Here is a 26,973-nt window from a genome sequence, read left to right as displayed (position 1 = left end):
ATTCCATTGCATAATTCTAATTAACTCATCATACATTCTTAGTTATCCACCCAAGCCTCTAACCTCGTGTAGGTCCCCTGCCAGTAAAACTTCAACTCCGACCCTTACTCCGATTCTTAGTGGCTCCACACATGGGGGGCGCTGTGACTACGCTGTGACTACTGACGTCTTTAGGCTATGCTGTATGGATTTTACGGTGCAAATATTCTAGACTCGATGTATACTATGGCTGACGTAGTGGGGCTCAAGCCTTATGAGTTTTTTTTTTTCGGAGTGACAACCCTACGGAGTGGATAATGTGTAGTGAGCACCCAACACTATATAAAGACCAATTGATATCTCGTAGAAAGAGACATTCTATTCCAATCCATTCCAAAGCATCAGATCCCAAAGATCAAAAAAGATCCTTCTCGCATCTTGCTCCGAGCTATAAACGTCAAACCAACTCATACTTCGTTATACATCCATCGTCAACGAACCCTCCAAACCCTCAAGCAATCTCTCAAGATATCCCAAAGCACACGTACAAAGCTTCAAACACTATCCGAGATGTTCTCCAAATCCTCCAACTCGTCTTCAAAGACTACATCGAGCGCAGCCTCAACACACTCCACCGTCTCCACTGCCACAACTCTCAATACACGCGACTCATCAGTCAAGAATCACAAGTGGTACTCGCTAGGCTCGAAGTCTTCGGGCTCTAATTCCAAGAATGATGCTGCTAGCATCGAGAAGAAGCGATTGCACAACGAGGCTCTTGCCAACTACCTCAGCATGCGCTAAATGGCTTCGAAACATCCGATGTATTTGCTGTCTCGATTGCTATTATACCGACTCGATCCACTCACGATACATGGATTAGATGTTTTGGTGCTATCTTTTTTTGGCCTTTTGTCTGCTTTTGTGCTTGGCTTGTTGAATTTGCTTCGATGATATGCGCTGCGTCGATTGCTGGGTGCATGTTTTCGCCCCTTTCGCTTCAACGATGGAATGATTTGGATACCATATACTGTGTTTAATAATTTGTGATTTGCATTTATGTCTGTGTTTTTGTCTTGGCCACTTTCAGCAGTCGTTGTCCGGACTGTTTGGCTGGTTTGCTTCAAGTAGTTGGTGTTCTCTATGCCTGGAAATACAGCAACATCTTTCGTTTAATTCTTTCTCAAAAATTATTCTCATTCAAGACAAGTTCTTCTCCATTTCAAATATTGAGTCATGTAGTAGTTATGTAGCATCTGGTATTCAATACCTCGTATGAAACAGCAATCATTATGGAAGGTATGCAACAAATGCATTAAAAACAAAAACTCCAGCACACCATGACAAACGCTCAAAGGAGGCAACTTGGAACTCTATGCATATATTACAACCCAGCCATCAACTCTCCCATAGATATGGGTTTCCGGACCGCATTTGAGAAACCTTCGTGGAAGGTAACCCAGACTTTCCGTCCAGCCTTGGACGACTCATCAGCCCAGGAATCTAGATTGTTTGGATCATGAGGCTGTGGTGCAGGCTGCTCAACCGTCCGACCGAAGAAGTCACGTTTGACAGCTGCGTCCCTTGTTATCTTGGCTGCAACCGTATCTTCGGAACTCCTGGAACCCTTGGTACCGAGTTTAGATGCGCTCAAGACATCAGACTGCTTGCGCGTCGTCGCCTTACGGTACTCTTGGTCTAGCACCTGGCGGACGGCATACCGCACTGGCGCTGTACCACCCGAAGCCTCGATCGTGCTACCTTGGATCTTCGAGAAGACCACAAGTGAGTCGATAGGTCTGTTTGAGGGTATGTTAGCTTGGTGTATCTCACAAGATACTTGATATATCACTTACGGTTCCATTCTGTACGCCCATCCACCATGGCTTCCTTCATGTTCCACTCGGACTCTTTCAAATGTCACGCCCATCCCGGTCATTACACGCACGGTAGACTGGACGAGGGCACGTTCGGACTCTTTGCGGACGGTGGCAGTGCTTCTCTGCTCCCCGTTTCCACGGATGATAACCGGCTTGACGTCTGGCGATAGCATGCGGATCAAGTAAGGGACTAAATCTGTGATTATACTTTCATTTGACCGGAAAAGGCGAGCCATGGGTGCCGAAAAGGAGGCGTGGAATGCAGTCATGGCTGCACGGTTCTGCTTTTGTGCTTCAAAGGCAGCAAAGTCGGCTTTGGGTCCTGAGAAAGGATGGGGCTCATCGGCTTCCTCATCATCTTCATTCTTGTCATCATCGGTAGTTCTGCCAGTAGCCGTAGCAAATAGATGATGGAATGCGACAACCGACTGGCTGAGGTATGGAATTAGTTCCCACTCTTGGGATGAATGGACTTTCGAACTGATTGAGTCATGGAAATGAAGCCAGTCGTGGGCGGCGTTGGGTTTGGAGAAATAATTATCATCCTGGTATTGCTGGATGGGATATGAAGCAAAGCAGTCAGATACACAGCGGTCATGATCACCGCTGGAATCGACCATTTCCCGCAATCGGTTGATTGCGTGTCGCTTGCGCAGATCCGCCACGCCAACCGGAATACGGCTGTCCGTGGTATCAAAGCGATCTTGGAAACTCATACCAACAGGAGCGTCTGAGAAGCCAGCTCCCTCTGTGAACACACGGTTCACAATCTCACGAACGCCTCCGCGACTTAACTCTTTGAAGAACGCGCTACCCTCAGCCGATGCATTGAGGACTCGGTTTTCCAGCCAACTCCTCGTCAGTCTGATCGAGGATGGCGACGACCCGTTTCGGAGCTTGTGCGCCACAAATTCTGCAGCAACAAGCACGCTACGAATATCACCCTCGGCAGACCCTTGGGTTTTGGCATTGCGATTTCTTTTGCTCGCCATACCCCAGGCTGCTTCACAGAGTCTTCGAGCTCCATCACTGTCACAAGGGATGCCTTCGCGGCCGAATATAACCTTGACTCGTTGAACAACATTCTCCAATGGTGCCTGGCGGACATTAATCATTTCTGCAATGGACGACGCCCTGAGAGGCCGGAGACTGCTATGATAGAGGTCATTGCAAACCAAAATCAACGGCCGCATGAATCGGAAATTGTCACCCTTGCGCTTCTTGCCATTATTACCCTCCGAAGACCATTTCGCGTTCCGTTGGTCAAGCAAAACAAGGTCGATGAGGGCCTTCATGAAACCGCCCTCACCACCACTACCAGAACCACCAGTGACACCGTCGACTTCGTCCACCACGACACACACGGGTTTACCGGCACGGCGGACCTTTTTCTCACCAACTTCCACGTTCATGCCTTTGACGTTCTCGGTTCCCAGCGCATCACGGATACGGCCTTTGACCACATCCCTGCTGCGGTCATCACTTGCGTTTATTTCAAGCACTTCAAAGCCGGCCTGTCTGGCACATACGTGCGCTAATGTCGTCTTTCCAAGTCCAGGGGGGCCACTCAATAAGAGAACCTTTCGATGGATGTATTCTTCTTCATCATCCTGGACAGGCTTCTTCGTTCGAGATTTGGCTAGACCAGGGAACACAATTGACTCCCATCCCTTGAGCCAGCGTAGGACTGATCGATGGGTGCGTTCATCTCCAATGAGATCGGTGAATTTACGAGCACGGTATTTCTCCGTCCACATTGCAGAGTCTATCTTCTTCTGCTTTGAGCTCACATTGTTCACTTCGATGGTTTGCTGGACTGGCGGTTGAGGGACTGTGATCGTGGGCTTTTTGTCGTTGGCGGCCTCATCCAACAATTTGTGGATGTCGATACCGTAATAGCTCTTCTTCGCCTTGCCAGGCTCTGTCTCTGACCGATTGGCGATCATTTGCTTATAGGAAACGGGCGCTTGGGTCTTCCTTTGCGGGACATTATGGGTTTTGCCAGCACAGGTCTTGATCTGGAACCTTTGGGGAGCCGTTGGAGCAGGTCGAGGCGTCAGTTGTAATGGTGCTCGGGAAGAGCTAGGCGTAGCATCGGTCGTCCCGTTCAATTTCGTAGGTACCGGCAGTCGTGCCTGTATGCTAGGAAGTTCCGCCGGAGGCTCCTGGAAGAAGTATTCCGGCAAGTCATATTGATTGTTCACATGCTCGTCCCGGAAAGCAGCGAGATCATCTTCTTCGTCATCATCGTCATCAACAAAACCTCCAACCATGCGCTGGCGCTTCGGCTCCGTCGGCTGCACACCTGCCTCCGCATTTGTGACTTTTCTCTTCTGCGAATCGTTGGTCGCATTGCCTGATGTGGGTGCAAGCGCGCCCGGGGAGGCTATGAACGGCATTCTCGAAACAGGCGGCGAAGATGGCATAAAAGAGAGATTTTGAGTAGGAGTGCGAGAAAGTAGTCTTGGAGTTATAACGTTCTTCGTCGGCGTATCTACTTTGTGGTTGTCAGCCTCTATGCCAGACAATGCGGGATCAGGATCACAAACCAGGTCGTATGTCGTCTTCGCTGCGAAACACATCAGATAGATCCCACGCTCGATGTTGAATCACGACTCGATTGCGGGTTTGTTCGCGGCGGTGCAGGTGGATTGCCTCGAGATCGTCGGAGAATGATTCGGATGGCGGATTTTGGTTGCCAGCACCTTCGGAGTGGAGGCAAAGGGCAGGATCAAACGATGATAGGAACGATGGCGAGGAGGGAAGCATTCAAGCGTTCAGATATCTCATGTCATTGAATGGTCTCCGATGTAATTCCCCTCTGATAGACGCGCGACGCGTGTAGAACGCGCTAGTCCCGTTTTGGCCGCATAGTCCCTTAAGTCCTTTTACAGGCTCTTCTTCCAGGCTGTCTACAAATGTATTCAAGCTGTGTTTAATTTGTAGACTAGATTCTTTTGGAATTAAATTGTGAAGTTTAAAGCAGGCGATTGCTTCCAAGATATTAAAATCAGATCAAAAATGAAGGAAATTTGGTATTGTAGACCAAACCAATTTTGGTTTTAGTCCTCTAGTCAATGGTATACTGTACGGTTCATTTAACAGACAAAAAGGCATATGCATCGACCTGCTCGATAGGTCATGATACAAAAGAGAAAGTATTCGTGCGACCGAATTAGGCGTTCTTGACCTTCTCGGTCAACTCGGGCACCTTGTCAAACAGGTCACCGACGAGGCCAACATCAGCAACCTGGAATATGGGGGCCTCGGGATCCTTGTTGATAGCAGCAATGACCTTGCTGTCCTTCATACCAGCCAAGTGCTGGATAGCACCAGAGATACCGGCACAGAGGTAAAGCTGAGGAGCAACGTTTTTACCAGTCTGACCAACCTGCAGACTGTTATCGGCGAAGCCACTGTCAACAGCAGCACGCGAGGCACCAATAGCAGCGCCGAGGGCATCCGCCAGCGGAAGCATGACGCGGTCAAACTCCTCCTTGGACTTCAAGCCACGACCGCCAGACACGACACGGGTGGCTGTAGAGAGTTCCGGGCGCTCTGACTTGGCCAGTTCCTCGGACACCCACTCAGTCATCGCGGGGACGTTGGGGTCCGCTCCATCGATGATCTCAGCGGATCCGCCCTCGGTCTCGACATCCTGGAAGGCTGTGCCTCGCACTGTGATCACCTTGACGTTGTCGGTTGACTGGACGGTCAGAATGGCATTTCCAGCGTAGATGGGGCGGACGAAAGCTGGATTATGGTCAGTGGCTGGATCACATGTTAAACTTCTTTCTCGGCTTTTCACATACTGTCCTCGCTCTCAATTCCGGTGATGTCTGAAATTTGCTGGACATCCAAGAGAGCAGCCACGCGGGGTAGCAGGCTCTTTCCGAAGGCAGTGTGGCCTGCAACGATGTGGGTGAATTCGCCCTTCTTAATGTTCTCGACAAGAAGAGGGGCATAGTTTTCGGGAAGGCCCTATTGTACAAGAAATCCAATTGTTAGTTCCTTCTATAGAAATTGATTTCGGGGGATTATGAGATATATACCTTCTCGTATGCGTCATTATCCACGGCCAGCACCTTCTCAACACCCTTGATCTTAGCAGCCTCGGCGGCCGAGGTACCCTTGACACCGGAGCCAGCAATGAAGCCCGTTACTGAGCCACCGAGCTTCTGTGCGGCCGCAATTGCAGACAAAGACGAAGATTCCAACTTGCCATTGCGCTGCTCGAGAATGGCGAGGGTCGAGAGAAGGCGGGCGAGCGCCGAAGAGGCGGGCTGGCTGAGCTTCCGGGTGGGTTGGAGCTGAGAGCGGGCAGCCCGCAGGACAGAGTGCCTAGCGATCGGAATCATAATGACAACTTGGTGGAATTATTTGGCGATGTTCTTCCAGGCGTGGGGAAAAGAGCAAGATTGAAGCTCGGCGATTCACGGTGATGTGACTTTGGGTGGCTATCGTCGGGATGCCAAGACTGTCTCCCCGAGGTCGGACTCGGTTAATGCGGTGATCATATAGCCTGTTCATTCTTCGAAATGACGCATGCAACGGCGATAGAAAGGACTTGATATATTACTCTATTATGTTGTATCTCGATGCTTTAGTTCGACTACTGTTAAATTGATTTCAATTACAGGCACAATATAGATTGTCGGGACAATAGACACGTGATATTTTGTACGCCAGAAATACCTTTACATGCAGAAAACATTAAGAGCTATAACAATCATGAAGTCGACTTTCTCTTCTTCTTGCCACCAGTCTTCGTTGCGACTGGCTTGCTTGTGTCGCCATCCTCGAGAGCCTGAGCCTTGAGCTTCTGGAGCTTCTCTTTCCGCGCAATCTGGGCTGCAGCCTCCTCCTCATCTTCTGCGGGCTTGGTCTTCTTGGTCTTGTTCTCCTCAAGCAGCTTGCCGTCTTCAGCGGACTTGCGCTTCTTGGAATCCTTGATAGCTTCGGTCTCGGGGGCAGCTTCCAGCACATTGGCATCCTCCACCCACAACTCATCAGCGAGCCAAATGGGCAGGGCCATGGTGTTGGCACCCTTGATGTGAAGAGCCTTGATGTTTCTCCAGCCCTTTGCGACGAACTTCTCGGTCAGACCGTTAACAACTGCGGCAATATTTTCAGACAGCTGCTCGGGTGTGAACTTGGACGAGCCGACCCGGACGGCAGCGGTGGTGGAGGGTGCGAGCTGCACAGAGGCGCAGTTCAGGGTACGCTCGATCTCCTTGGCGACAATGAGAGGAGAGGCGAAAGAGGCGTGCTTCTCTTCCTTGGCGGTAGAGTTGGGCACCTTGGCATCCTTCTTGACCCGCTTACCATCAACCTTCTCGATTTCGGCGATACGGATGGGAATCGGGCGCTTGCTAGACTTGTAGAAGATCTTTCCGAGAGTCTGCACCAGACGCATGGCGATACGGTCATCGGCCAGGAAGACATCGTGCTCAGCGAACAATTGGCGACGACTCTCGAAGCTCTGGTAGCGGGCCTTAAGTTTAGAGAAACCAATGACCTTCTCGATGCGGGATGAAAGGCCCTGAGGGAAGGATGGGTCGGCAATGATATCTTTAACGCCACGCTGGGGGTCGGCAGTGATCAGACAGATGCTGAGGGAGGGGGATGTGTTGAGAGAATGAGGGATGCTGATTTTGCCGGGCTTCAGGCGGTTCTTGTCGACCACATGCTGCTTGGTGGTGAGAACGAGCCAGATGGCTTCGTTCTTGGTCGCGCTAGCCTCGTCGTCGGAGTCATCGTCGCCAATCAGGGTCTTCTTGGTGTTGGTCTTCTCCTGTTCCTGCTGGGTAGACTTGATGTGCTTCAACAGCGCGGTGGACGCTTTGAGGGCCTGATTGAGGAAGATAAGTACTTTGCGAAATTGAATCTTGGGAGTCATCGATACTAACCTGGGGCTTATCAAGCTGGTAAGGTGAGCCTGAGGTCACCTTGGAGGTGAGTTGAGTAGTAGAGGAGCCCATTTTAGTAAGTTGTACACTCGATGAACATCTCCAATTTTTTTGCAATCATATCGGGACTCAAAAAAAAATTGGAAGGCGGTGGCAGTTCATCCGTGCTTGGCAGTTCTGGACCCCAGTTGTTGCCTGAGGCCTGTATCTCTTATCTTGGAAGGGCTATTTGCATGGGATTTGATGGACTCAAAAATTAAGTCTCTCAAAACATGTTTCATCACTACGTTGGTGAAACGCGTTGCTAGATAAACAGCTTCGCACCTATGTTGTACATTTCAAGTGCGAATCTCGATCGGAATATAAATCGAGGACCAAGTTAACCTTATTGGCTTGTTCGGATTTTTCATAGCGAAGGGTTCGTAAAAAAAAAATTCATGTCCAAGAAACCAAAAAAAAGGCGACCTCGCGATGAAACGATAGCAAAAATGAACCGGAGTCCGCCGATGTACTACGCCGACTTGAGCTCATCACCCATTCCATGTTGATGTGAATGATAAAGACCTACTAATCTGCAGCATCTACTACATTTTCCCAAGTACTCTGAGAACTCGTGGTTTTCCGATCCGACCTTACTGTCATGAAACCAGTACTTCGTATGGGGAGCGAATCTAATCATATATGGGGCTAATGGTGAGGGAGAGTAGCGACATGTGAAACCAGATAGCGGCGGTTTATACATCGTATCCATACCCGTGGACGGCTAAAAATCTAGAGCGAGAAGGAGGCTCTCCAGCTGCAGTTCACATTTTGAAAGAGGTCATGGGATCCCAGGGTGTCTCTGAATCTGAATCATTAGGTTGGTTCCCTTTCGGTAGCTTTTATAGTATCGAAGGGTAACTCCGAAGCGGCTGATGAACGTGTTCGGGTGCGTTACGAGATACTATGCGGCTAGAATAAGCTCGAATGTCACCATAATTTTAGGCTGTTTCATATTATCTAAAAATATGCACCATGGAATACAACGTACTCCCTCGCTTCTCCAGAAAATGGAATCTCTCAAAAATTGATCGCCACCTTATAGGTGCCAAGTCCAGCACGGCTTGGGTAACTATTTATAGACAAATGGGTTGGATCTCCGTGTAGATCAGACCATTGTTGTAATATATGTTGATAAGGATTATAAACTATTTCCATGGGATATACCCCATTTGAAATTGCCATCTATTTTGGGTTTTATAATGGTGATGGTTGAGGTGACTGAGCATGAGAGAGTGCATGTCGCACGCCCCGAGACACAGGAGTAAGCCGTGATAAAATCGGAAAACGGAACCTATGCGAAATTAAAATTAATTCACATGATACGAACGGTGGTCCCCGAGAAGCCGAACTGTGGATGCTCTCCGGCTTTAATATATAACCAAAATGCTTGAATGTTAGCAGCACAGAGCATGATATATGTCGCAATATCCGTTACATATAATGTCCTCCGTACAATACATATCCCAAGGGATTACGTAGGCCTATGATATAACTACAACGTAAGTCTTATTAAGCTATACCTGAATCTACTTTAAAGCACCAAGTACAACCTAGAGGAAAAGGAGTTGAGTCGCCAGATGTTACAATCGTTGCCACAGGCACCAGGTTAAACAAGGTTGAAAGAATCGGAACGATCGGAGGGGTGTGGAGCTGAATATTCGCACCCGTGAAGGTAGATTTCATGCGTTGTTGGTTTTGACTGTTTGCTTTGAATATAAATGTAGCAATTGTGGTCTGAGTAGCATTGTACCTTAAGACAAAAGCATATCTCCATCAAAAGGCCGCCTCGGCTGTTGTATGGAGAACGTAGAGAACGAAGAGAACGTGGGCCATGGTGTGGGACGATTCATTTTTCCACACATTATTGTTACAATAATACATTTAGTAATTTTAGTGTAATTTAGGAGGCCTGCTAGAGGGTGCTATGACGCGGACAAGGCCGTGCCGTCCAGGTAGGATTAAGATTGCTGTGGATCGACGAGTCCGTCGGCCTCTAGCTCGCCTATCATTATTCCACTGGCCGATTATCAAAAAAGTGGATGGGCGGAGCAACTCACGGCTACTAGAGAGTATGGAGATTATGGAGAAGTGCGTGAATTTAGAAATTTAAAGCGCGGAGTCGTCATCACTGGTGATTATAGCTCGAAGCCTAGGAGTGCAACGTGTCTATGTACTCCGTACCTCCTGACTAGTTGGGGAATTCGTGCAGTAATTAAAGAATACAACATACGTGGGCTGATATTTAATTTCATTTGCGCCATGAACAGGTTCGATTCGGTATATTATCAAATTCCCTACCGAATTTGAGTCCAGTTAAAGTAGAAAACCCGGTCTAGAAGCAGGGAAATCCCCTTGCTGGCTACACCGTACTGCAAGTCTTGGAAAAGCTGGGCGGGGACCGAGTCGATCGGTCATGTTGTCAGGGGGTTCCCCTTGCCCCTTGTTATAGGATGTCAATAGTTAAGAGGCCTTTTACTACGGAGTATAAGAATTGTTAGGGGGAAGTAACTTCAATAGCGTATTTTAATAAATTGCAAAGAAACAAAGAACCTTGGAATATCGTGGACTCCGTATTTTGGAAGGTTAGAATATCCATAAAAATTCCACTGGGTACCCATGGATACGCAGGGAATTTCGGCAAGCCATGTGAATATCTGATTGGTGTACCTGAATTCTGGGGCCCAAACAAGGGTTCGTGTTGATTGGCTCCCCCTGGCAGTTTCTACTCTCGTTTCGCCAAGGGAAAAAAGTAAACAAAAGAAAAACAAAAAAGGAACTGCCTCACCCATGGATGTAGTTGGACAGCATAGAAGGTAGGCTGGGCGCTAATGTAAATATGAACCTTTAGAAATATGATATTGGATATGCCAAGCAAACGGGTAGCATCCAGACTCTGTCCAGGGGTCCACTACCAAGAGGTAGGCAGTGTAAGACAAGTATCTCAAAGCCGTATCCCGTACCTGCCCCTTTTCCCGTGACTATCACGCTAACGATATTGGGAAATGGGATGAATCGCCCCCCCCTCCTTTTTGTCTCTCCTTGAGTTCTTCTTCCCCAGTCTTCGCAACAGTCCTTTCTCGAAGTTTTCCCACACCAGAGAGATTCGTTCTCTCCACATTCTTTTGAAAACAGCCGTCTTTTTACTCGATTCTCTACGACAAACGCGAATACCCTTGATGTATGTGCTATATCCCGTTTATCTCTACATATTGCAATAGCAAGTCGCGATTGGGTCTGGATTGCTATGTGTCGGGGAAGTGTATAGACAATTGTGCAACACAACAGACGCGACTTGTGGCAGACACTCGATCGTGCCCAAGCTGCTTTACACACGAGGGAGAACTATTCGACGAAAAGAACCATACATGGATTTGAACGCAACTAATACATCGTGTTTAGCAGATTCCCACCACTACAATGAAGTTCCAAAACACCGTTGCCGCATTGGCGACGGCTGGCCTCGCCACCGCTCACGGCCACGGCCACGCTCACGCCCACAAGCGCGCTACTGAGACCGAGATCGTTTCCGTCCCCGGCCCAGTTGTGTATGACTTTGTTGTACTGGATCCTTCCAAGGCCAACGGCCCTCAGTCTATCACCATTGAGGAGGCCTGTGAAGGTCTCGCAAACCACGAGCTTGAGTGGCTGGACTCTGCCGTTGCTGCTGCTTGCCCAACTAGCAGCACAACCACCGCCAAGCCCACCTCGACTTCCACGTCCGCCCCAACAACAACCGCTACCGTTGCCCCTGCCATCCTCCAAGAGACCTCAGCTGTTATCAACCCCCCCAGCTCGACCAGCACAGCCGAGCCTACTACCACCACCACCAAAGCCGCTGCTCCTACTAAAAGCTCTTCGTCCAGCTCGAGCTCCGGTGCCAAGGGCCTGACCGCCGACTTCCCCGAAGGAGAGATTGACTGTGGTGACTTCCCTTCAGATTACGGTGCTATTGCCCTTGACTACCTTGGTCTGGGTGGTTTCTCCGGTATCCAGTATGTTACTATCTTCGATGACCTGATCAGCGATATTGTGACCGCTGTTACTGGTGATGAGTGCCATCACGGTGCCATGTGCTCCTACGCTTGCCCCCCTGGATACCAAAAGTCCCAGTGGCCTACCATGCAGGGATCTACCGGCCAGTCCGTTGGTGGTCTCGAGTGCAAGGCCGATAACAAGCTCTATCTCACCAACAAGAAGCACAAGCAGCTTTGCATCCCTGGTGTCGGCGGTGTTCACGTCAAGAACAAGATGACCCACGAAGTTGCCGTGTGCCGTACCGATTACCCCGGTACCGAGTCTGAGACCGTTCCTCTCGCCGCCTCCCCTGGTACCGTTCACGACCTGACATGCCCCAATGGTGACGACTACTTCTTCTGGGAGGGCAAGGTCACCTCCGCCCAGTACTACGTCAACCCCAAGGGTGTGTCCACCGAGAAGGGTTGCCAGTGGGGTGATGGCAGCGAGCCCATCGGTAACTGGGCTCCCATCAACCTTGGTGTCGGTTACACCAAGAATGGAAAGTTCCTGTCCATCTTCCCTAACACCCCGACCACCACCGAGCCCCTCGACTTCAACGTTAAGCTTGAGGGTGACAACCTCAGCGATGAGTGCCGTTACGAGGATGGCAAGTTCTACGACTCCAAGGGTCCCATCAGCGGTAACAGCGGCTGCACAGTAAGTTTTTCGTCCCACTCTCCGTTTGCAAATTATACTAACATATTTCCCTAGGTCGGTGTCACCTCCGGCAAGGCCTACTACGTCTTCTACGACTAAACGTCGCCACTGCTTTTTGGTCGGCGGTCCTCACACTGCCAAGCGAAACTCGATGAGCTTCCCATGCTCGAATTACACTAGGGCGAGCAGAGCTCCCGCTTTCATCCCACTCCCCTGTGTGCATCTGTCTATATTCACGGCTTCTTATTCGAAGGATCATTATTCTTTTCTGTGTATCTTAAGTTCTATTTTGTTTCATGTGTGACTGGGCCCGAAATCCAATCCTCGTTGCATCCTTTTTGTTTTATTTCTTATGACCATATTTTATCCCCTGGTCAGACACTGATGGGAGCGATTTCTTTTTTATTTGACGGCTAGATTTACCTTCTTTATCTTCAAGTACCAATCAGTTCTTGATTTCAAATCTATCCCTCGTTCCCTTCCCTTCATCTTCGTCCTGGTGACTGGATCTTCCTACCCCATATTTTTCTTTGGACTCTTGGTTACTTGCTTTGTCCTGTGCTTCGCTTGAAGTGAAAGGTTCTAGTGTACGGGTTGGCTCAACAGGGGAACTTATGGCACACAGCTGGTTCTGTAACAGTCGGTAATCGGCTGGCCACTCTTGACTTGGCCTAACATCCAACCAGAAGTGATCTAGTCCACCAGCTATGCACTGTCTGTCTTGATAAAGCTATCTTCTTCATCTTTCGAATGATATCCTGCAGCTTTCTTTCATATTTTCTCCCATGATAAAGTACAAGACTAGATGGCCGCTTATGCGGCTTTGTGGTATCCTTTTGGTAGTCTTATCAGTGGTCCAGATATTCTTTTTGAATGTCATTTTTCAAGGTATTTCCTCTCCAGTTTCGGTTTGATGGCTAGGTAGACAGCAGAAAGAAAGCGGTACGAGGCATATTTTGTGAAAGCGACTTTCCTATGTACAACATGTAACCTGGGGAGTACGTGTCAAAGCGAGCTAATTACTTAGTCCATTGGCAATCGATGCAGGGGTCCTCTATCGAAGGCACATGTTGTATAACCTGCGAGTGGCAATGTGTGACATATACCAACCAAGGTATCCATTTGAGCTGCCAAAAATTCCCCACAAAGTGAGGGACAGCTAATTATTAGTGTAGCGGCAAGCGCTTGTATGTGACACATCGCGTACATGAAACGCCAGATGCATAACCCTACCCGGTAACTATAGCATGCATGGTTGCGTCATTGGTTATACCTCTATTGGCAACAGAAACATTCTATTTCAACAGGTATATCGCGGCTTGCTTGAAAGGAATTTGTCTATATAAAATTCGTGATTCACGTGGATCACGTGCTTATATATATAGGGGCGAAGCCCTAATAGATCGTGACACTTAAACCTCTTCAGGGCTTTCCGTAGACCTACAGCACCTATAATAGCCGATGAGGTAAAGGTTCCGGCTTAAAACTATGCCATATCATTGATATACATACAGGTTTAGATCCAAATGCGTACTTTTCTGATGACATGCGTGAAATCGTTGTCCTTCATGCAAACAGGCATCTACACCCACCTGGTCGGACTTGACGGGTGGGTGGAGTTGCTTGGTCGTTCTGCCGACCACTAGCTTCATATGGGCTATACTACAGAAGAGGTCTAATCTGAAAAGCCTGACAGCCAAGCTTTAGGACTAATTGATATCGGAGGCGATAATTGTGAAGAGGTTTGCTGGTGGTGTGCCATTTCTGGCGATGGCTGGGTTACGCCCACCGCTCACAACGGTCATGTCCATTTTTCGCCATGGTTGGTGTCGGCAGGGGGTTTGAGACCGAAGGGATATCATCTCAACTATATATCCATATACCAGGATTCATAGGTTGATCTCGGGGGCTCTGAAGGGAAAAGACCGAAAGGCTGGTCGGATGTGGAATGGTACTGGAGTCCAAAGAAACTACGTCTTGAAAGCTGAATTGAGGTTACTAAGCGGTTTTGTGGTCAAAAACAAGGCAAAAGCGAGTGTCTTGAAATGAAATGGTCGATTAGAATGTAGAGCTGGACCAAGAAATAAATACAAAAGCAATCATTGAACATTCCTGCAGGTCGGGGAGGGAAGGGGGCCGGCAGGTTAATTCGATAAGCAAAATACACTATGGAGCTTGAGTAGGAAATGGTCATTGCTCAATTACGTCGGGTTTTTTGTATTACATCTCATTATGGTTTAATATAATTTTCACATTGTACCGTTTTATATAACCGTTAGACCATATGCGTTAGATTTATATATTAGGCAAGGGCACTTTACGAGAGGCATAATTTCACAACTGAATGAAAATATGAAATCAGTTGCTCCATTAAATTACCCAAGAAGATTCTTTGGAGTTTTCCAGCCCTGGTGAAGACCGGTGAGGTTAGCTATGCTAGAAAACATAGCAAAAACCAAACTACCCGAGGCCCCACCAGTTGTCAACAAAAGATCTAGTGCAAAAAAACCAGGGCGTTTTGTCATTTTCATTTTTTCAGATGTTATTGGTCAGGAATTTAGCTCATGTGTCCTTGGAGAGAAAACATATTTGACCAAGGAGTCAAAATGAAGGTATCAAGGTGGTAGGGCAAATGGCTGGGAGACGCGACGAGGTGACCGGTGATCAAATTGACAGTAAGTGGGGGTAAGGGGGGTTAGGGGTTTGCATTTTCTGCTGGGAATTTACTGTATACCCTAGTACTACATATAGCTTCGTACTAGGAACTAGAGTACTAGCTAGGTATCAGTTTGGGGAAACCTACTTAAATTTCACCCTTGGCTTCTGAGACTTGACTAGGTCGATAATATAAGATAGAAGATATGTTGCACTCATTTTTTTGAAGTCATCCAAGGGGTTACCGGTTAAATAAGACGAATGTTGAAGTCAATACCAGTCCTGACACATCCTTAAACCCGATTTACTGTCTCGCGTGGGGTCACGTGTTTTGAGACGCGGACGCGCCGCAGTGTATAGACCTTAACAGCACGAATTAAGAGGAAACAAACCTCTAATTCGCGCCTTTTCACGTTTTTATCTCTCAATTTACAATTTGCTAGTTGTACAATACCTAGAGTTAGCAATTGAAATCGCGAATCTGCAGTGGAGTGTGGTTGGCGCCTATCGAACGCGTCTCGGGCTGTAAGCGTGCATTTCCGCGCAGGGTGGACAAGACGCCTCCGCCCCAGGGCATTCCACCACCACACACCTTTCGACCTTTTTCTTCAATGCTTCTCCTCCTTACTCCTTGACCAATTTCTTTCATCCCACCACACCCTTTTCTCTAGGGGAGGCCTTGAAGTCTTTCTCTTCTTTCAAAATTCTCGAGCTTCTTCTCTGTGTTCCTATAACACGCGGAGACGCGGGTCCTCGACCTCGACTAAGGTTTTTTTTTTTCGTGAGTAGAAGAGCTCGTTCGACTTCATCCCACCTTTTTTTTTCACTATGGAGTCCTCTCCGTTGAAAAGCCGAGTTGGCTCTATCTTGGGCATGAAACGTCCTGCAGCTCTACTGCCTGCCTTTGAGCCGAGCTCGTCGCCCTCCCTTCCTCGGCCTCAAAAGCGTGTAGCACGCGAACCAGATATCTCGACGTATCCAACCCCGGTGCCGACCTCGTCGACTCATATTATGTCCTCTTCGCCTCCTCCTGGCGTCGCTGCCTCCCGACCCGCCCTGTCACGGTCCTTCTCTGCCGCCATCGAACGCGCTCCCTTGTCTGCCGTGCCTGCCATAATGCTGTTGGAGAATGGGGAGCCCATTCTGATGGGAAGATCCAGTGTCTCATGCCATCACCAGCTTGCTGCTAGTCGGATGATTTCTCGTGTTCATGTCAAGGCTACATACAAGCCAGCCCCAAACCCGTTCGATCGGGATAGGGTTGAAATCGTGTGCATGGGATGGAATGGGATAAAGATTCACTGCCAAGGGAGGAAATATGATCTGGCCAAGGGCAAGACATTCACCTCGGACATCAAAGATGCAGATATCATGATAGATGTCCACGAGGCTCGCGTTCTGGTTCAATGGCCTCGCAACGAACGAAGGGACTGCCCCTCTACCGACTCGGAACAGACCAGTGACGAAGCAACGCCAACCCAGCGACGCCAATCCCGACGAGAGCTGCAGGAAAGCCCGCTCCTTGATCGCCAGCGTCTGGCATCGCCGGTCTCTCCTTCGCCTGTTGCTCAGCATGCCATCCCCCCATCGTCGCCCATTTTCACACCTTCTCGTTCTCGTGCTGCAGTAGTCGTATTCGAGGATGAGCCCTCTCCATTGAAGCGTCACAACACCGTCACTGGAGTGATGTCTCAGAGTGCCCGTCGTGCTACTGCTATGTTGAATCACACCTCACGGGCAAGCGAGTTGAGCGACCTGAGTAGATCTGAAGAGTTCTCCGACAATGACGAAGAGAATGATCCTATCATCCACTCCTTTGGACCATTCGGAGAGAACCTTCTTCCTCGTATGGCTTCTTTCCGGGCGGGCGATTCCCCCATCCACACTGCTCGTTCTCCTCGCAGCCTGCTGCCAGCCCAACCCCTCCAGCCTACCCGTTCCCCTAGACAGCCAGCCACCGTCCACGAGGACAAGGAATTAGAGACCCCAGAGGCCAAGCCCCAGTACACCGACGAACGGTCCGAGAGAGTCCGCAACCACGCTGCCAATCAACTCGCTTTCTCCCGACTCTCCTCCACACCTTTCTCAACTATCTTGAACAACCTCCCTCCCGCTTACTGGAAGTCTGGTCACGAGTATCCAACCAGCCTTTCGAGGTCTGATATCCGCAACATTCTCGAATCGACCAAGTTTATTGGCAGAGTTGCCCGCGAAGGCAAGGATGCCGCTGGCAAGCCACTTGAGAGTGAATATTACTACGTTCCTGATGAGGATGACGATGCGATGCGCCGATCTGCTGTGGTGGATGATCTTCGGAAGCCTGGCCTGCGCAACTGTCGGAAGCAGCACAAGGTTAGCACCTCCATGTCCCCTATACATATATTGATGTACCCGAACCCCCACTAACTTCTTTCCAGCAATACTTCTGGCGCAAGCCCAAATGAATCATTGACCGAATAAGTTCCTTTGTCTTTCCGCCGTCGGATGGACTTTCTCAGTACATATTTCCAGTGATTCTTTGTCTCCCTGGCTGTTAGGGAGACCCGCATAGCGTGGCGCGAGGCATACCCTGTTTTAGTTTACTTATTATCCACATCCTTGTTTTTTTTTTTTTGCTTTGTTTCTGCTTTGTTTTATTTTCTCGTTCCGTTATCGACGTGTATGATTTCTTGGTTTCCAAAAAGCGCTTGGATACATCGAAGTTGGTCTTTAGTTTCCAACGCGTCATGTTTCCTTTGGCCATCATTGGTCGTTTTGTTTGCCCTAGAGATCAGTTATTCTGATGCCGGCTCTCCTGTGTTGCGCGTGTCTCTTTGGAGAGATACTTCGCTTGACTCTTAGTCTACTAACCCTGTCCAAGTCACGCGCCCTTCGCGGACTATGTATCCTACATCTGCTTTTGCCTCGTTGGTTTCGCCATTTTTGTCAGTCTGCTTTCCAATGGTTGAACGCACTCACGACTTGTATGCTAGCTTGTCAATTTCAATATATCAGCTCGAATTATTTGTTACCTTGATAATGTATGGGATGCAATGGAGTTATTGGTTGTTATGCCTTGCCAGCTAGCAAGAACAAAATCAAAAGGATGCTGCGTTACACCCAGTCACGCCATATAGCAAATCATTTAGTCATAAATCATTCGACCCGCCTGGATCCAAGGTGATACAGCAGATGCTCGCTGCAGGGTTTGTGCCATTGCTGTCTTAATATCACGTTCATGCACAAACAGAACCCTTGACAAACTCTACAATGCTAGGTATACCGTCATTATGTAGGAAGATATCGATGATGCTCCTTTGTACCTGTACCATATCCGTTGTTCTACTCCTGTAGATAGCCTGATGTCTTCGCCACCTACACGTCATATCTACCTCCACCCAAATACAGGAATACTTGCTTACGCCTTGCCCTGTGAGAGGTTCTCTTAACATATATCATCTCTGCAAACCCCACTAGAATCAATCTCACTCATTGCCACACCGCATATCTAGACTTTGAATACCCCGCGCCGAAGAGGTATAAAAGGACAAGTAGAGCTGTGAACACAACATTGAGCACCCCCAATATCTTTTTCTATACCATCATAAGCTAGCTCCAAATCGGTGGCTTCAGAGTATCTTACGTCCCACTCTCGGTCTTACCCTCTATCCACCCACATCACTCAAAATGGCATCAAACAACCAAAATGATAGCCATGGCCAATTCTCGAATACCGGCAAAGAACACACCGTCACTCTGCCCTTTGCCCAGAACCCCAATTATTCAACCGATACCACCGGACCATCGGGTCTCAACCGAGAGGGCAAATCTCTAGAGAAGTCGTGGAAGCCGAATTTTGATCGCAAACATAGCTGGAGTAACGAGGACCGCAAGCACGAGCTGCAAGAACGATGGCACAGGTCGGAAAAGGGAAAGGAGATGGGCTTCACAGAGGCGCATGCGCATAGTGGGGATTAGAATGGTTCGAAACAGCATTTAGTGCTGCAATGATCGTCCTTTGGTGCAGGGTTATACCACATGGTGGGACCATAGGAAGTGGGGAGTTAGGGGAGAGGGTTTAGGGATAATGAATCATAAGCTATTAAATTGAGCATCACATAGGGTGAAATTGAAATTGAGATTGAAAGAATATAACGAAGCGTTGGGATAAAAGTAATCAAGTGAAGTACAAAGTGAAGTTATCGCACAAGTCGGGTGGATAAATGGATAAGCAAATAAAAGTCCGCCTTCACCTCCGCTCCGCCTTGGACCATTTGGACCTTTAGACCTGCATCTCCTTCAAAGCTTTGAGCTTTGTATTCTCTCATCTTTTCTTTTCCCCCAATGTGGCATTCACGTCACTTATGCGCTTTCCTCTCGGACATTCAGAAAGGACCCCACGATTGAGCCTGTGTGACACACAGCCATGGATCGCCAACGTAAAAGTACGGTCTATCGCACCTCACCTTGGAGACCTTAACTGACGTTTGTCCTTTTCTTATTGCAGGGGAGCTTCGCGACCTAAACGAGCGAGCCTGGGCAGGTGAATCTGGTAAAATCCCATCTGACTCCCTTTATGACGAAATGTCATTATAGCCCACCTTCGAGGTCCTAACGACTTGCAACCAGATGTATTCTCCACTAGCAAGTCCCTTGACTCGGCGCTCAAGAAGAACACCGCCTTCATCAAACGTCTACGAACTGGCATTAGTGCCTCCGCCCTTTCTACTTTCCTCGCTGATATCCGCACCCTCTCGCTCCACAAGTACCTTTCCGAGATCATTTCCGCCTGCTACGAAGGCCTCTGCAAGCTCAAATCCCCTGGAGAAATTGCCGCTGGAGTAGAGGTCGTGAGTGCGCTACATCAACGTTTCGGACCCTGGGAATTTACACGGCAGATCGGCTGGCTGCTCGGCCGCGGACTGAGCACACCGGATAAAGCGCAGCTCAAGGCGCTCAGCCAGGAGATCCGCGAACGCGAAGAGAAAGACCGGCTGTCTCGACACCGCGTTCTTCTCCGCGTTGTTACGGAGCTTTGGCTGGTTAATGTGCTGAAGACTCTTGATGACGTCGAGCGACCCGAGGAACTGGGTGCCAAGGGCAAGGAAGGAGCAGTTGGCATTGGGAGCAAGCCGTCCGATGCCCCGTTGAAAGCTAAGACTCCCGCTGCGGGCGCGAAAGACCAGGACAAACAGGCCGACCCGTTCCCATTGGAGGTTCTGAAGGAATTGCTCGGCCATGACCGTGATCATACGAACCTACCTCTTGCAGTCTTGTTTGTGAAGAGTTTCAGCTGGGATATCGTCGGCTCGAAGCTTGTTGAAGACGGCAGGAAAACAGTTGAGGCGGATGGCGCTACTACGGTTTCTGGCGCAGACGCGCAGACTACGGAGGCCAATGGGGATGCCAACTCGGAGAGTGATTTGCCCCTAACCCCAGAGAAAATTCAGCAGCGATTTAGAAATATCCTGAACCGGTATCTTGAAGATGTCAAGGCCCACGTGGTTCGAGACCAGAGAGCGCTGGCACAGCAAAACCGCCGTAATGCTGAGGCATACGTGAAGAGTGGTGAGATCTTCGAGGACCGCCAGGCTAATTTCGAGAAGCAGTCTAAGGTTCTGGAGAAGCTCGTAGCCAATACTCAGGTGCTGTGCGAGGCTTTGGGAACCGAAATGCCCGACCTAGCCGAGAAAGAACCTACCGATGCTTCTGCTAGTGGTGGCATTGGCCTTGTGAAGACCACGGACTACCTACGAGGCCAAGGCGAAGGCGCTGGGATTTGGGAAGACGAAGAGGAAAGACGCTTCTACGAGAACCTGGTCGATCTGAAAGGCAAGGTGCCTGCGGTCTTGCTCGAGGATGGTAAAAAGAAGAAAGTCGAAGGCGAGGAGTCTGGTAAAAAGAGACCAGATGGCGAAATCGCCGACTCTGCCGAGCCTTCGGACGAAAAGTCCACCGCGGAGGCTGATGACCAGTCAACTGCCATTGCCAGCAAGACTGTGGGTGCACAGGTAGACTCCCTTCTTTCCAAGCTTCCCGAGTTGCAAACGAAAGATCAAGTTGACCAGTTTGCTCTCGATTTCTGCTGGGTCAACTCTAAAGCATCACGAAATAGGCTGGTCAAAGCTGTCTCGGACATCCCTAAGGGTCGTATTGATCTTTTGCCTTTGTATTCTCGCTTGGTGGCGACGCTTGGACAGTACCTTCCAGATATTCCACAGGGACTGACCACGTACCTCGATGAGGAGTTCCGAAGTCTGCAGCGACGCAAGTCCAAGGAATTCCTCGGCCAAGTACGCATGAGCAATGTTCGCTATCTAGCTGAACTGACCAAGTTTGGTGTCGTTCCCGAGCATATCATCTTCCACTGTTTCAAGGTTTCGCTTGACGAATTTTCGCGCATGAACATTGAAATTATCGGCCATTTGCTGGAGAACTGCGGCCGTTACCTTCTGCGCAACCCCGACTCATCACCCCGGATGGCCTCTTTCCTCGAGACCTTGAGTCGGAAAAAGACCGTGCAGCATCTCGCCCAGCAGGAGCGGATGGTCATCGAAAATGCCATCTACTATGTTGACCCCCCACCACGCCCAGCAATCCAGCAGAAGGAACGTACGCCCATGGAGCTGTATATCCGCCGGCTGATCTACCTGGATATGAACAAGCGGAATTACACCAAGATCCTGAAATCCATCCGCAAACTTCACTGGGAGGAGCGAGAGGTCGTCGAGATTCTTGAACGTGTATTCAGCAAACCGGTCAAGGTGAAATATGGCAGCATTCACCTTCTGGCAATTCTTGTCAGTGCTTTGTACCGGTACCACCAGGATTTCGTGATTGGTATCGTAGACAACGTCCTGGAGCAGATCACGCTTGGACTCGAACAGAACGACTTCAAGTTTAATCAGAAGCGTATTGCAGAAATCAAGTATCTAGGTGAGCTCTACAACTACAAGATGATCGATTCCCCCGTGATCTTCGATACATTGTACCGAATTATCACATTTGGCCATGAAGGTGGTACCCCGGCCCCTGGAAAGATCAGTCAGCTGGACTTGCCAGACGACTACTTCCGGTTGCGCTTGGCATGCACTCTTCTTGATACCTGTGGCCACTGTTTCGACCGTGGATCTGCCAAGAAAAAGCTGGATTTCTTCCTTGCCTTCTTCCAGTACTACTTATTTACCAAGGATCCGCTGCCCATGGATGTCGACTTCCTTGTCCAGGACACGTACCACTCTATCCGCCCGCAGTGGAAGCTTGCTACTGATGGCGAAGAAGCGACCCGGATTTTCAGCGAAGCTGTTGCCCTGAACTACAACGTTCAGGATTCCGAGAGACCTGTTGAGGCCGATGAAGAAGATGCTGAGAGCAGCTCTTCTGATGAGGACCTCGAGGAGGATGCTATTCCCGAAATAGACGAAGACCAGGAATCCAGCGACGAGGCCGAAGTAGGTCCCCCATCTCATCTGCATGAAGTACGCCCAATTAACCCGTGTAACCCGTCGAAGGCATCTGGACCCAATCCGGAGGCAAATGACGATAGCGATAGCGAGTCTGAGGACGAACAAATCATTGTCACCAGACAGGAAGAGGAGCGAGACCCAGTAACAGAGGCCGAATTTGATCGTGAATTCGAGAAGATGATGGCCGAGAGCATGGACTCGCGACGGTTCGAACGCAAGACCGTCTTTGATATCCCTCTTCCCATGAAGCGCCCCCGCGAAAACATGCCCAGCGATTCCAGCCCTGAGCCAGTCCCGGCAGTGCCAGTTGCGCCCAAGACAATGGCTTTCTCCCTGATGACAAAGAAAGGAAACAAGCAACAGGTAGTGCTTTTCATCCACATCCGCAATATCTTACAGATTGCTAAACATATCTAGACCCGCACTATCGATCTCCCGTCGGACTCGACCTTTGCTATTGCCATGCGGAGCCAGCAACAAGCTGACCGGGAGGAACAGCAGCGTATCAAGAACCTAGTCCTGAACTACGAGGCGTCGACCGAACCCGAACCCACCGAGAGTGAGCAATACCCCCTGATTAGCCGGAAGAACTTCCAACTGAGATATCCCAAAGCAGCAACCCAGGAAAAGCGCACCCCCACTGGCCAGCGAACGGACAAAGCCGGCGCGAACCGGTCCGCCTTCCGTTCCCGCAAGCTCCAGCTCAGCGACGTCAATTGGTAATGAATGCTGCTACTCTCTGGACCAAGGTCCACATTCCATATCTTCACTTGACACAGCAGCCAGCGCCTTTCCCTCGTGGAAGATTGCCATCCAACCATGGAACAATCCTTCCGTCTCTGCACTGCCTAGTGTGAAAAACTCTTGGTTCAACCCAATGAGCTTATCTATGGTATACGTCGCACACAACGCGAGTATGCAAATGCCGTATAAGTATGAGCAGGAATCCGTTCTCGCTAATGGAATCTACCCCGTCGCGAATGCCATCGAAATGGATGCACTCCTGTTGCTGCCCGGGATCCTTCTTTTATCACTTTCCCATCCCGACTGGCGAGTTCCTGAGCTGAGTGGAGAGCTTGATATTCTTCATCCCCGCATACGGAATCCCGAATCCCGATATGGTCGCCAATCATCACTTACTATGGCGAAAGACATTGCCACTTTGCTGCCCTCTTGTGGAGATCGTACACTATTCGATTTAGGGGTGATGGGGGTCAATGGCTCGGAGAATTAGAGAATCAATTAGAATGGAAGGCACAATTACGAATTTTATGCTATGGATGTATCTCTCAGCCGATCTCTATTGTTTAGCGGTAGTAATTAATGTAACTGGCTTTCTTTGCACAAGAAAATGAGATAGAAACAAATTGTTTTCGGTAAAGGGGTTAATTGCCTCTTACCTCTCAAACAGTCTAATGATACCTGTTTCGGTCCGAGGAATCTTCGTTCTCAAGGTATACCTCGATCTAAAGAAAGAGGCACATTGGTACCCACGTTGACCCCTGAATCGAAAGAATAACACGCACCTTGTTGGTCATCTTTGAATCGACATCCTTGCAGCACAGACAGGAGGCAATACTCAAGATGCCGAAGGCCATAGCCACAAGAAAGAACCTATATGTATTATTAGAATTCACAATATAACTGACGTGTCATATATGGAAGAGACAATCCATGTTCTAAAGTGACGACGGTTTATTTGATTCGTTATAAACAGTCGAAGGCGAGCTTGGTCTGTTGGAGAACCAGCCTGCACCGGATCCTTTCTCCTGTCCACAGCCCTGCAATTTAATGCGGGTGAAAGGGAAATGGAAAGAGAAATAATTTCAAACAGCCTCTAACGACAGACCAGATTAATCATACGAAGAGAGGGGTATGGATCGTCTCGCGCTAACAATATATGAAAAAAACCCCCGTCGTCGTTTTTGTTTCTCAACGTGGTTCTTTCCCCATGAAGTATCAAACACCATCACATCTCTTCTCTTAAAATGGGCTCACAGATTGAACCCAGTGTTGCTATCGTCGCAGGTGCCACTGTCAGTACAATGAAACTGACCCCATAGGACCCGCTATCAGACACTGACCAGAGGTCCATTATAGTCTGGCATAGGGCTTGACCTCGCCAAGCACCTCTGCGCAAAAGGATGGAAGGTCGCATGTCTAGGTCGACGCCGTGAGGCCGGTGAAGCCATCCTGAAAGACCTGCCACAGGACAGAGCGCAGTTCTTTGCCGCCGACGTCTCTAACTACGACGAGTACGCAAGTGTATTCCGCAAGGTGCATGAGCTCTGGGGACGTATCGATGCATTATGTGCCAACGCCGGTATTATCGATAGGTCTTCCATCTACATCTACGACTCGAAGAACAATAACGCCGACGACGTCCCACCGGCACCAGATCTGTCCGTCGTGGACATCAACTACAAGGGTGTTGTGTATGGCACCCAACTGGCAATCCATTTCATGCGCCATAACCCGCAGCCTGGTGGTCGCATCGTCGTCACGGGTAGTATTGGCTCCATCTTCCCCCACCCGTCATATCCGATATACTGCGGCACTAAGGCTGGAGTGAACCACTTAATACGCGGCATTGCTCCGTTATTGAAGCAAAAGGATAACATTTTGATCAATTGTGTCATGCCGGGGATTGTGAACACACCTATTGTGCCACCCGAGATGGTTGCCGCTGTCAGTCCTGAATGGTAAGATTTTGTTTTTGTCTTCGAGTAGCATTGTGGAGCACTGACATCCTTGAACTTAGTCTCACCCCTGTGCAAACCATTCTCAAAGGCTATGATACGTTTTTAGAAGACTCGACAGGCATGGCGGGTGAGCTATTAGAGTGCTCGGCCAACAAGTTGATCTACTACCAAATGCCCGAGCTTGGAAATGGTCTTGTCACAAAGCGGGCTGTCACAGTCTGGGAGCCACTGTTCCGCATCATGCATGGCGAAGACTCTGGATTACCGGATGCCATTGCGTGAGCATATCTCGGGGGAGTCAAATCTCCACACCGAGACTTCCATTGTCCTAACTAGCTAGCGTCATAAAACAGGACAGTCAGGCTCCACTAGCACGGTTATGCGACGATCTTCACCCTCGAGTTCATATCCTTGGCAAATAATCTCAAGCGAGTCAATAACAGCTTTATTTCTGTCACATTCATTTTGCTCGTCCGTAATGGGATTACGCTCTTTCGCGTGGGCTTCCAACGGGATAAATGTGATATATTATCTTTCATACGGTCTGCTTTGGTTATTGTTGCGTTGCCACCCGTGCCTTGAGATTTGTGCATTAAGATCTACTATTCTCGATATTGGCCCATGTATTTCCTTTCTCTGTTAGTGACTTGGCAGTGCAACGGTGATGTGCGAGCCACTCCACAACTAAGTGGCGCTCATCCCGGACGGCCCGTCGTCATTTATAGGTTTAAAAGCTCCAGCCAAGAGTCAACAGGTCGAGTGCAATCTCATTTCACTTGATCACTCCGTATCCTGGCGAGTGCAGTGAATGGATCCGCAAACAACCCTACAATAGTGCAGGTTTCAGAATTGTCGATTCGATTAAACGCCTGCAACTACCAGGTGGAGTATATCCTCGTGTGTTTGCTCTTATTCGTGTTTTTTTCGTGGGGGCATGTCTGCATGGGGAAACTTCTATTCTGTACTCCGTAAAGAGCCTTTAAACCCGGCATTTGACCGAAATTTATCCTATTGTGTTCTCACCATGCAAATCCAGACGATCCCAATAATGAACCCCCCCCCCCAAAAGGCCCATGCTAACCCGAAAAGAAGACAAGCTCGAAGAAACTCCAAAGATCCCGAGGTCGCAACGAGGATCATTAACTATCTCAGAGACTGAAAACCCTGACAATAAAGTCACCTGTGCCTAAACATGACCCCGATGATCCCCAATACTATAGTATCACCAGACGGAACCAATCCCACCATCTAACCATTAAGAACAGCACCCACCTGATTCTCGACCACCGTCGTCCCCATAACCACACGAATATCCTCATCAGAAAGCATGCTGATCCCGGAAGTATAACCTGCTATCCGAAATCCCCACCACAACTCCGTGCAGCTCCTCCAGGGGTAAGTGTCTGCCGACTATTCGTTAGTAGCATTGAGCCCACCATGTCCGACAAAATATCGTGTCCCTGACTTTGAATTTCAAAACGATAATCCGCATTCGTACACAGAAAGATGACTCAATTGGGACGAGCTCGAGCGAGTCTCTCGCCGTGTCACGTTTAACTTCTCAGCGTTGTGTGAGCGGGACATTCGCGCATGCTTAGGAGCAACCAAAGTGGTCAAATACGAGAAGCAAGATGGATTCAACCGAGTCTTTCTTTTAATAATGGACAATGGACCTTGTGTTGTCGCA

At 49.1% G+C, this 26,973-nt stretch overlaps 11 protein-coding genes across 11 annotated transcripts; 8 read left to right on the top strand and 3 right to left on the bottom strand.

The window, feature by feature from the left end:
• Positions 1 to 549: 549 nt before the first annotated feature.
• On the top strand, positions 550 to 783 carry N7447_002294 (uncharacterized protein; the record flags this gene model as incomplete). The annotated part of the gene is made up of 1 exon (XM_057226569.1): positions 550 to 783. One exon carries the CDS (start codon positions 550 to 552, stop codon positions 781 to 783), a length of 234 nt encoding a protein of 77 aa, XP_057090585.1.
• A 580-nt stretch (positions 784 to 1,363) lies between these two features.
• Positions 1,364 to 4,628, bottom strand: N7447_002293 (putative sister chromatid cohesion factor (Chl12); the record flags this gene model as incomplete). Its single annotated transcript, XM_057226568.1, has 3 exons — positions 1,364 to 1,778; positions 1,836 to 4,356; positions 4,409 to 4,628. 3 exons carry the CDS (start codon positions 4,626 to 4,628, stop codon positions 1,364 to 1,366), a joined length of 3,156 nt encoding a protein of 1,051 aa, XP_057090584.1.
• Positions 4,629 to 5,034: 406 nt separating this feature from the next.
• N7447_002292 (electron transfer flavoprotein subunit alpha/FixB family protein) lies at positions 5,035 to 6,217 on the bottom strand (the record flags this gene model as incomplete). The annotated part of the gene is made up of 3 exons (XM_057226567.1): positions 5,035 to 5,612; positions 5,672 to 5,840; positions 5,912 to 6,217. 3 exons carry the CDS (start codon positions 6,215 to 6,217, stop codon positions 5,035 to 5,037), a joined length of 1,053 nt encoding a protein of 350 aa, XP_057090583.1.
• Positions 6,218 to 6,588: 371 nt separating this feature from the next.
• On the bottom strand, positions 6,589 to 7,840 carry N7447_002291 (uncharacterized protein; the record flags this gene model as incomplete). Its single annotated transcript, XM_057226566.1, has 2 exons — positions 6,589 to 7,710; positions 7,769 to 7,840. 2 exons carry the CDS (start codon positions 7,838 to 7,840, stop codon positions 6,589 to 6,591), a joined length of 1,194 nt encoding a protein of 397 aa, XP_057090582.1.
• Positions 7,841 to 10,674: 2,834 nt separating this feature from the next.
• Positions 10,675 to 10,936, top strand: N7447_002290 (uncharacterized protein; the record flags this gene model as incomplete). Its single annotated transcript, XM_057226565.1, is given in 2 exon segments — positions 10,675 to 10,737; positions 10,748 to 10,936. 2 exon segments carry the CDS (start codon positions 10,675 to 10,677, stop codon positions 10,934 to 10,936), a joined length of 252 nt encoding a protein of 83 aa, XP_057090581.1.
• A 291-nt stretch (positions 10,937 to 11,227) lies between these two features.
• On the top strand, positions 11,228 to 12,583 carry sun1 (SUN family protein UTH1; the record flags this gene model as incomplete). Its single annotated transcript, XM_057226564.1, has 2 exons — positions 11,228 to 12,484; positions 12,539 to 12,583. 2 exons carry the CDS (start codon positions 11,228 to 11,230, stop codon positions 12,581 to 12,583), a joined length of 1,302 nt encoding a protein of 433 aa, XP_057090580.1.
• A 3,384-nt stretch (positions 12,584 to 15,967) lies between these two features.
• fhdA (putative transcription factor Tos4) lies at positions 15,968 to 17,583 on the top strand (the record flags this gene model as incomplete). The annotated part of the gene is made up of 2 exons (XM_057226563.1): positions 15,968 to 17,491; positions 17,557 to 17,583. 2 exons carry the CDS (start codon positions 15,968 to 15,970, stop codon positions 17,581 to 17,583), a joined length of 1,551 nt encoding a protein of 516 aa, XP_057090579.1.
• A 1,222-nt stretch (positions 17,584 to 18,805) lies between these two features.
• On the top strand, positions 18,806 to 19,096 carry N7447_002287 (uncharacterized protein; the record flags this gene model as incomplete). The annotated part of the gene is made up of 1 exon (XM_057226562.1): positions 18,806 to 19,096. One exon carries the CDS (start codon positions 18,806 to 18,808, stop codon positions 19,094 to 19,096), a length of 291 nt encoding a protein of 96 aa, XP_057090578.1.
• A 448-nt stretch (positions 19,097 to 19,544) lies between these two features.
• On the top strand, positions 19,545 to 23,307 carry N7447_002286 (regulator of nonsense transcripts 2; the record flags this gene model as incomplete). Its single annotated transcript, XM_057226561.1, has 4 exons — positions 19,545 to 19,563; positions 19,626 to 19,661; positions 19,715 to 22,950; positions 23,002 to 23,307. 4 exons carry the CDS (start codon positions 19,545 to 19,547, stop codon positions 23,305 to 23,307), a joined length of 3,597 nt encoding a protein of 1,198 aa, XP_057090577.1.
• A 154-nt stretch (positions 23,308 to 23,461) lies between these two features.
• On the top strand, positions 23,462 to 23,818 carry N7447_002285 (uncharacterized protein; the record flags this gene model as incomplete). Its single annotated transcript, XM_057226560.1, has 1 exon — positions 23,462 to 23,818. The coding sequence occupies one exon, from the start codon at positions 23,462 to 23,464 to the stop codon at positions 23,816 to 23,818; it is 357 nt and encodes a 118-aa protein (XP_057090576.1).
• Positions 23,819 to 24,572: 754 nt separating this feature from the next.
• N7447_002284 (SDR family oxidoreductase) lies at positions 24,573 to 25,568 on the top strand (the record flags this gene model as incomplete). The annotated part of the gene is made up of 3 exons (XM_057226559.1): positions 24,573 to 24,620; positions 24,685 to 25,286; positions 25,346 to 25,568. 3 exons carry the CDS (start codon positions 24,573 to 24,575, stop codon positions 25,566 to 25,568), a joined length of 873 nt encoding a protein of 290 aa, XP_057090575.1.
• Between the last annotated feature and the right edge of the window lie 1,405 nt (positions 25,569 to 26,973).

This window comes from Penicillium robsamsonii (genome assembly GCF_028829455.1).
Source record: "Penicillium robsamsonii strain IBT 29466 chromosome Unknown utg000001l_segment0_segment0, whole genome shotgun sequence".
In the NCBI taxonomy this organism is placed as follows: Eukaryota; Fungi; Ascomycota; class Eurotiomycetes; order Eurotiales; family Aspergillaceae; genus Penicillium; species Penicillium robsamsonii.
Note: the sequence above shows the minus strand (reverse complement) of the source record. Positions and strands in the feature narration are given on the sequence as shown.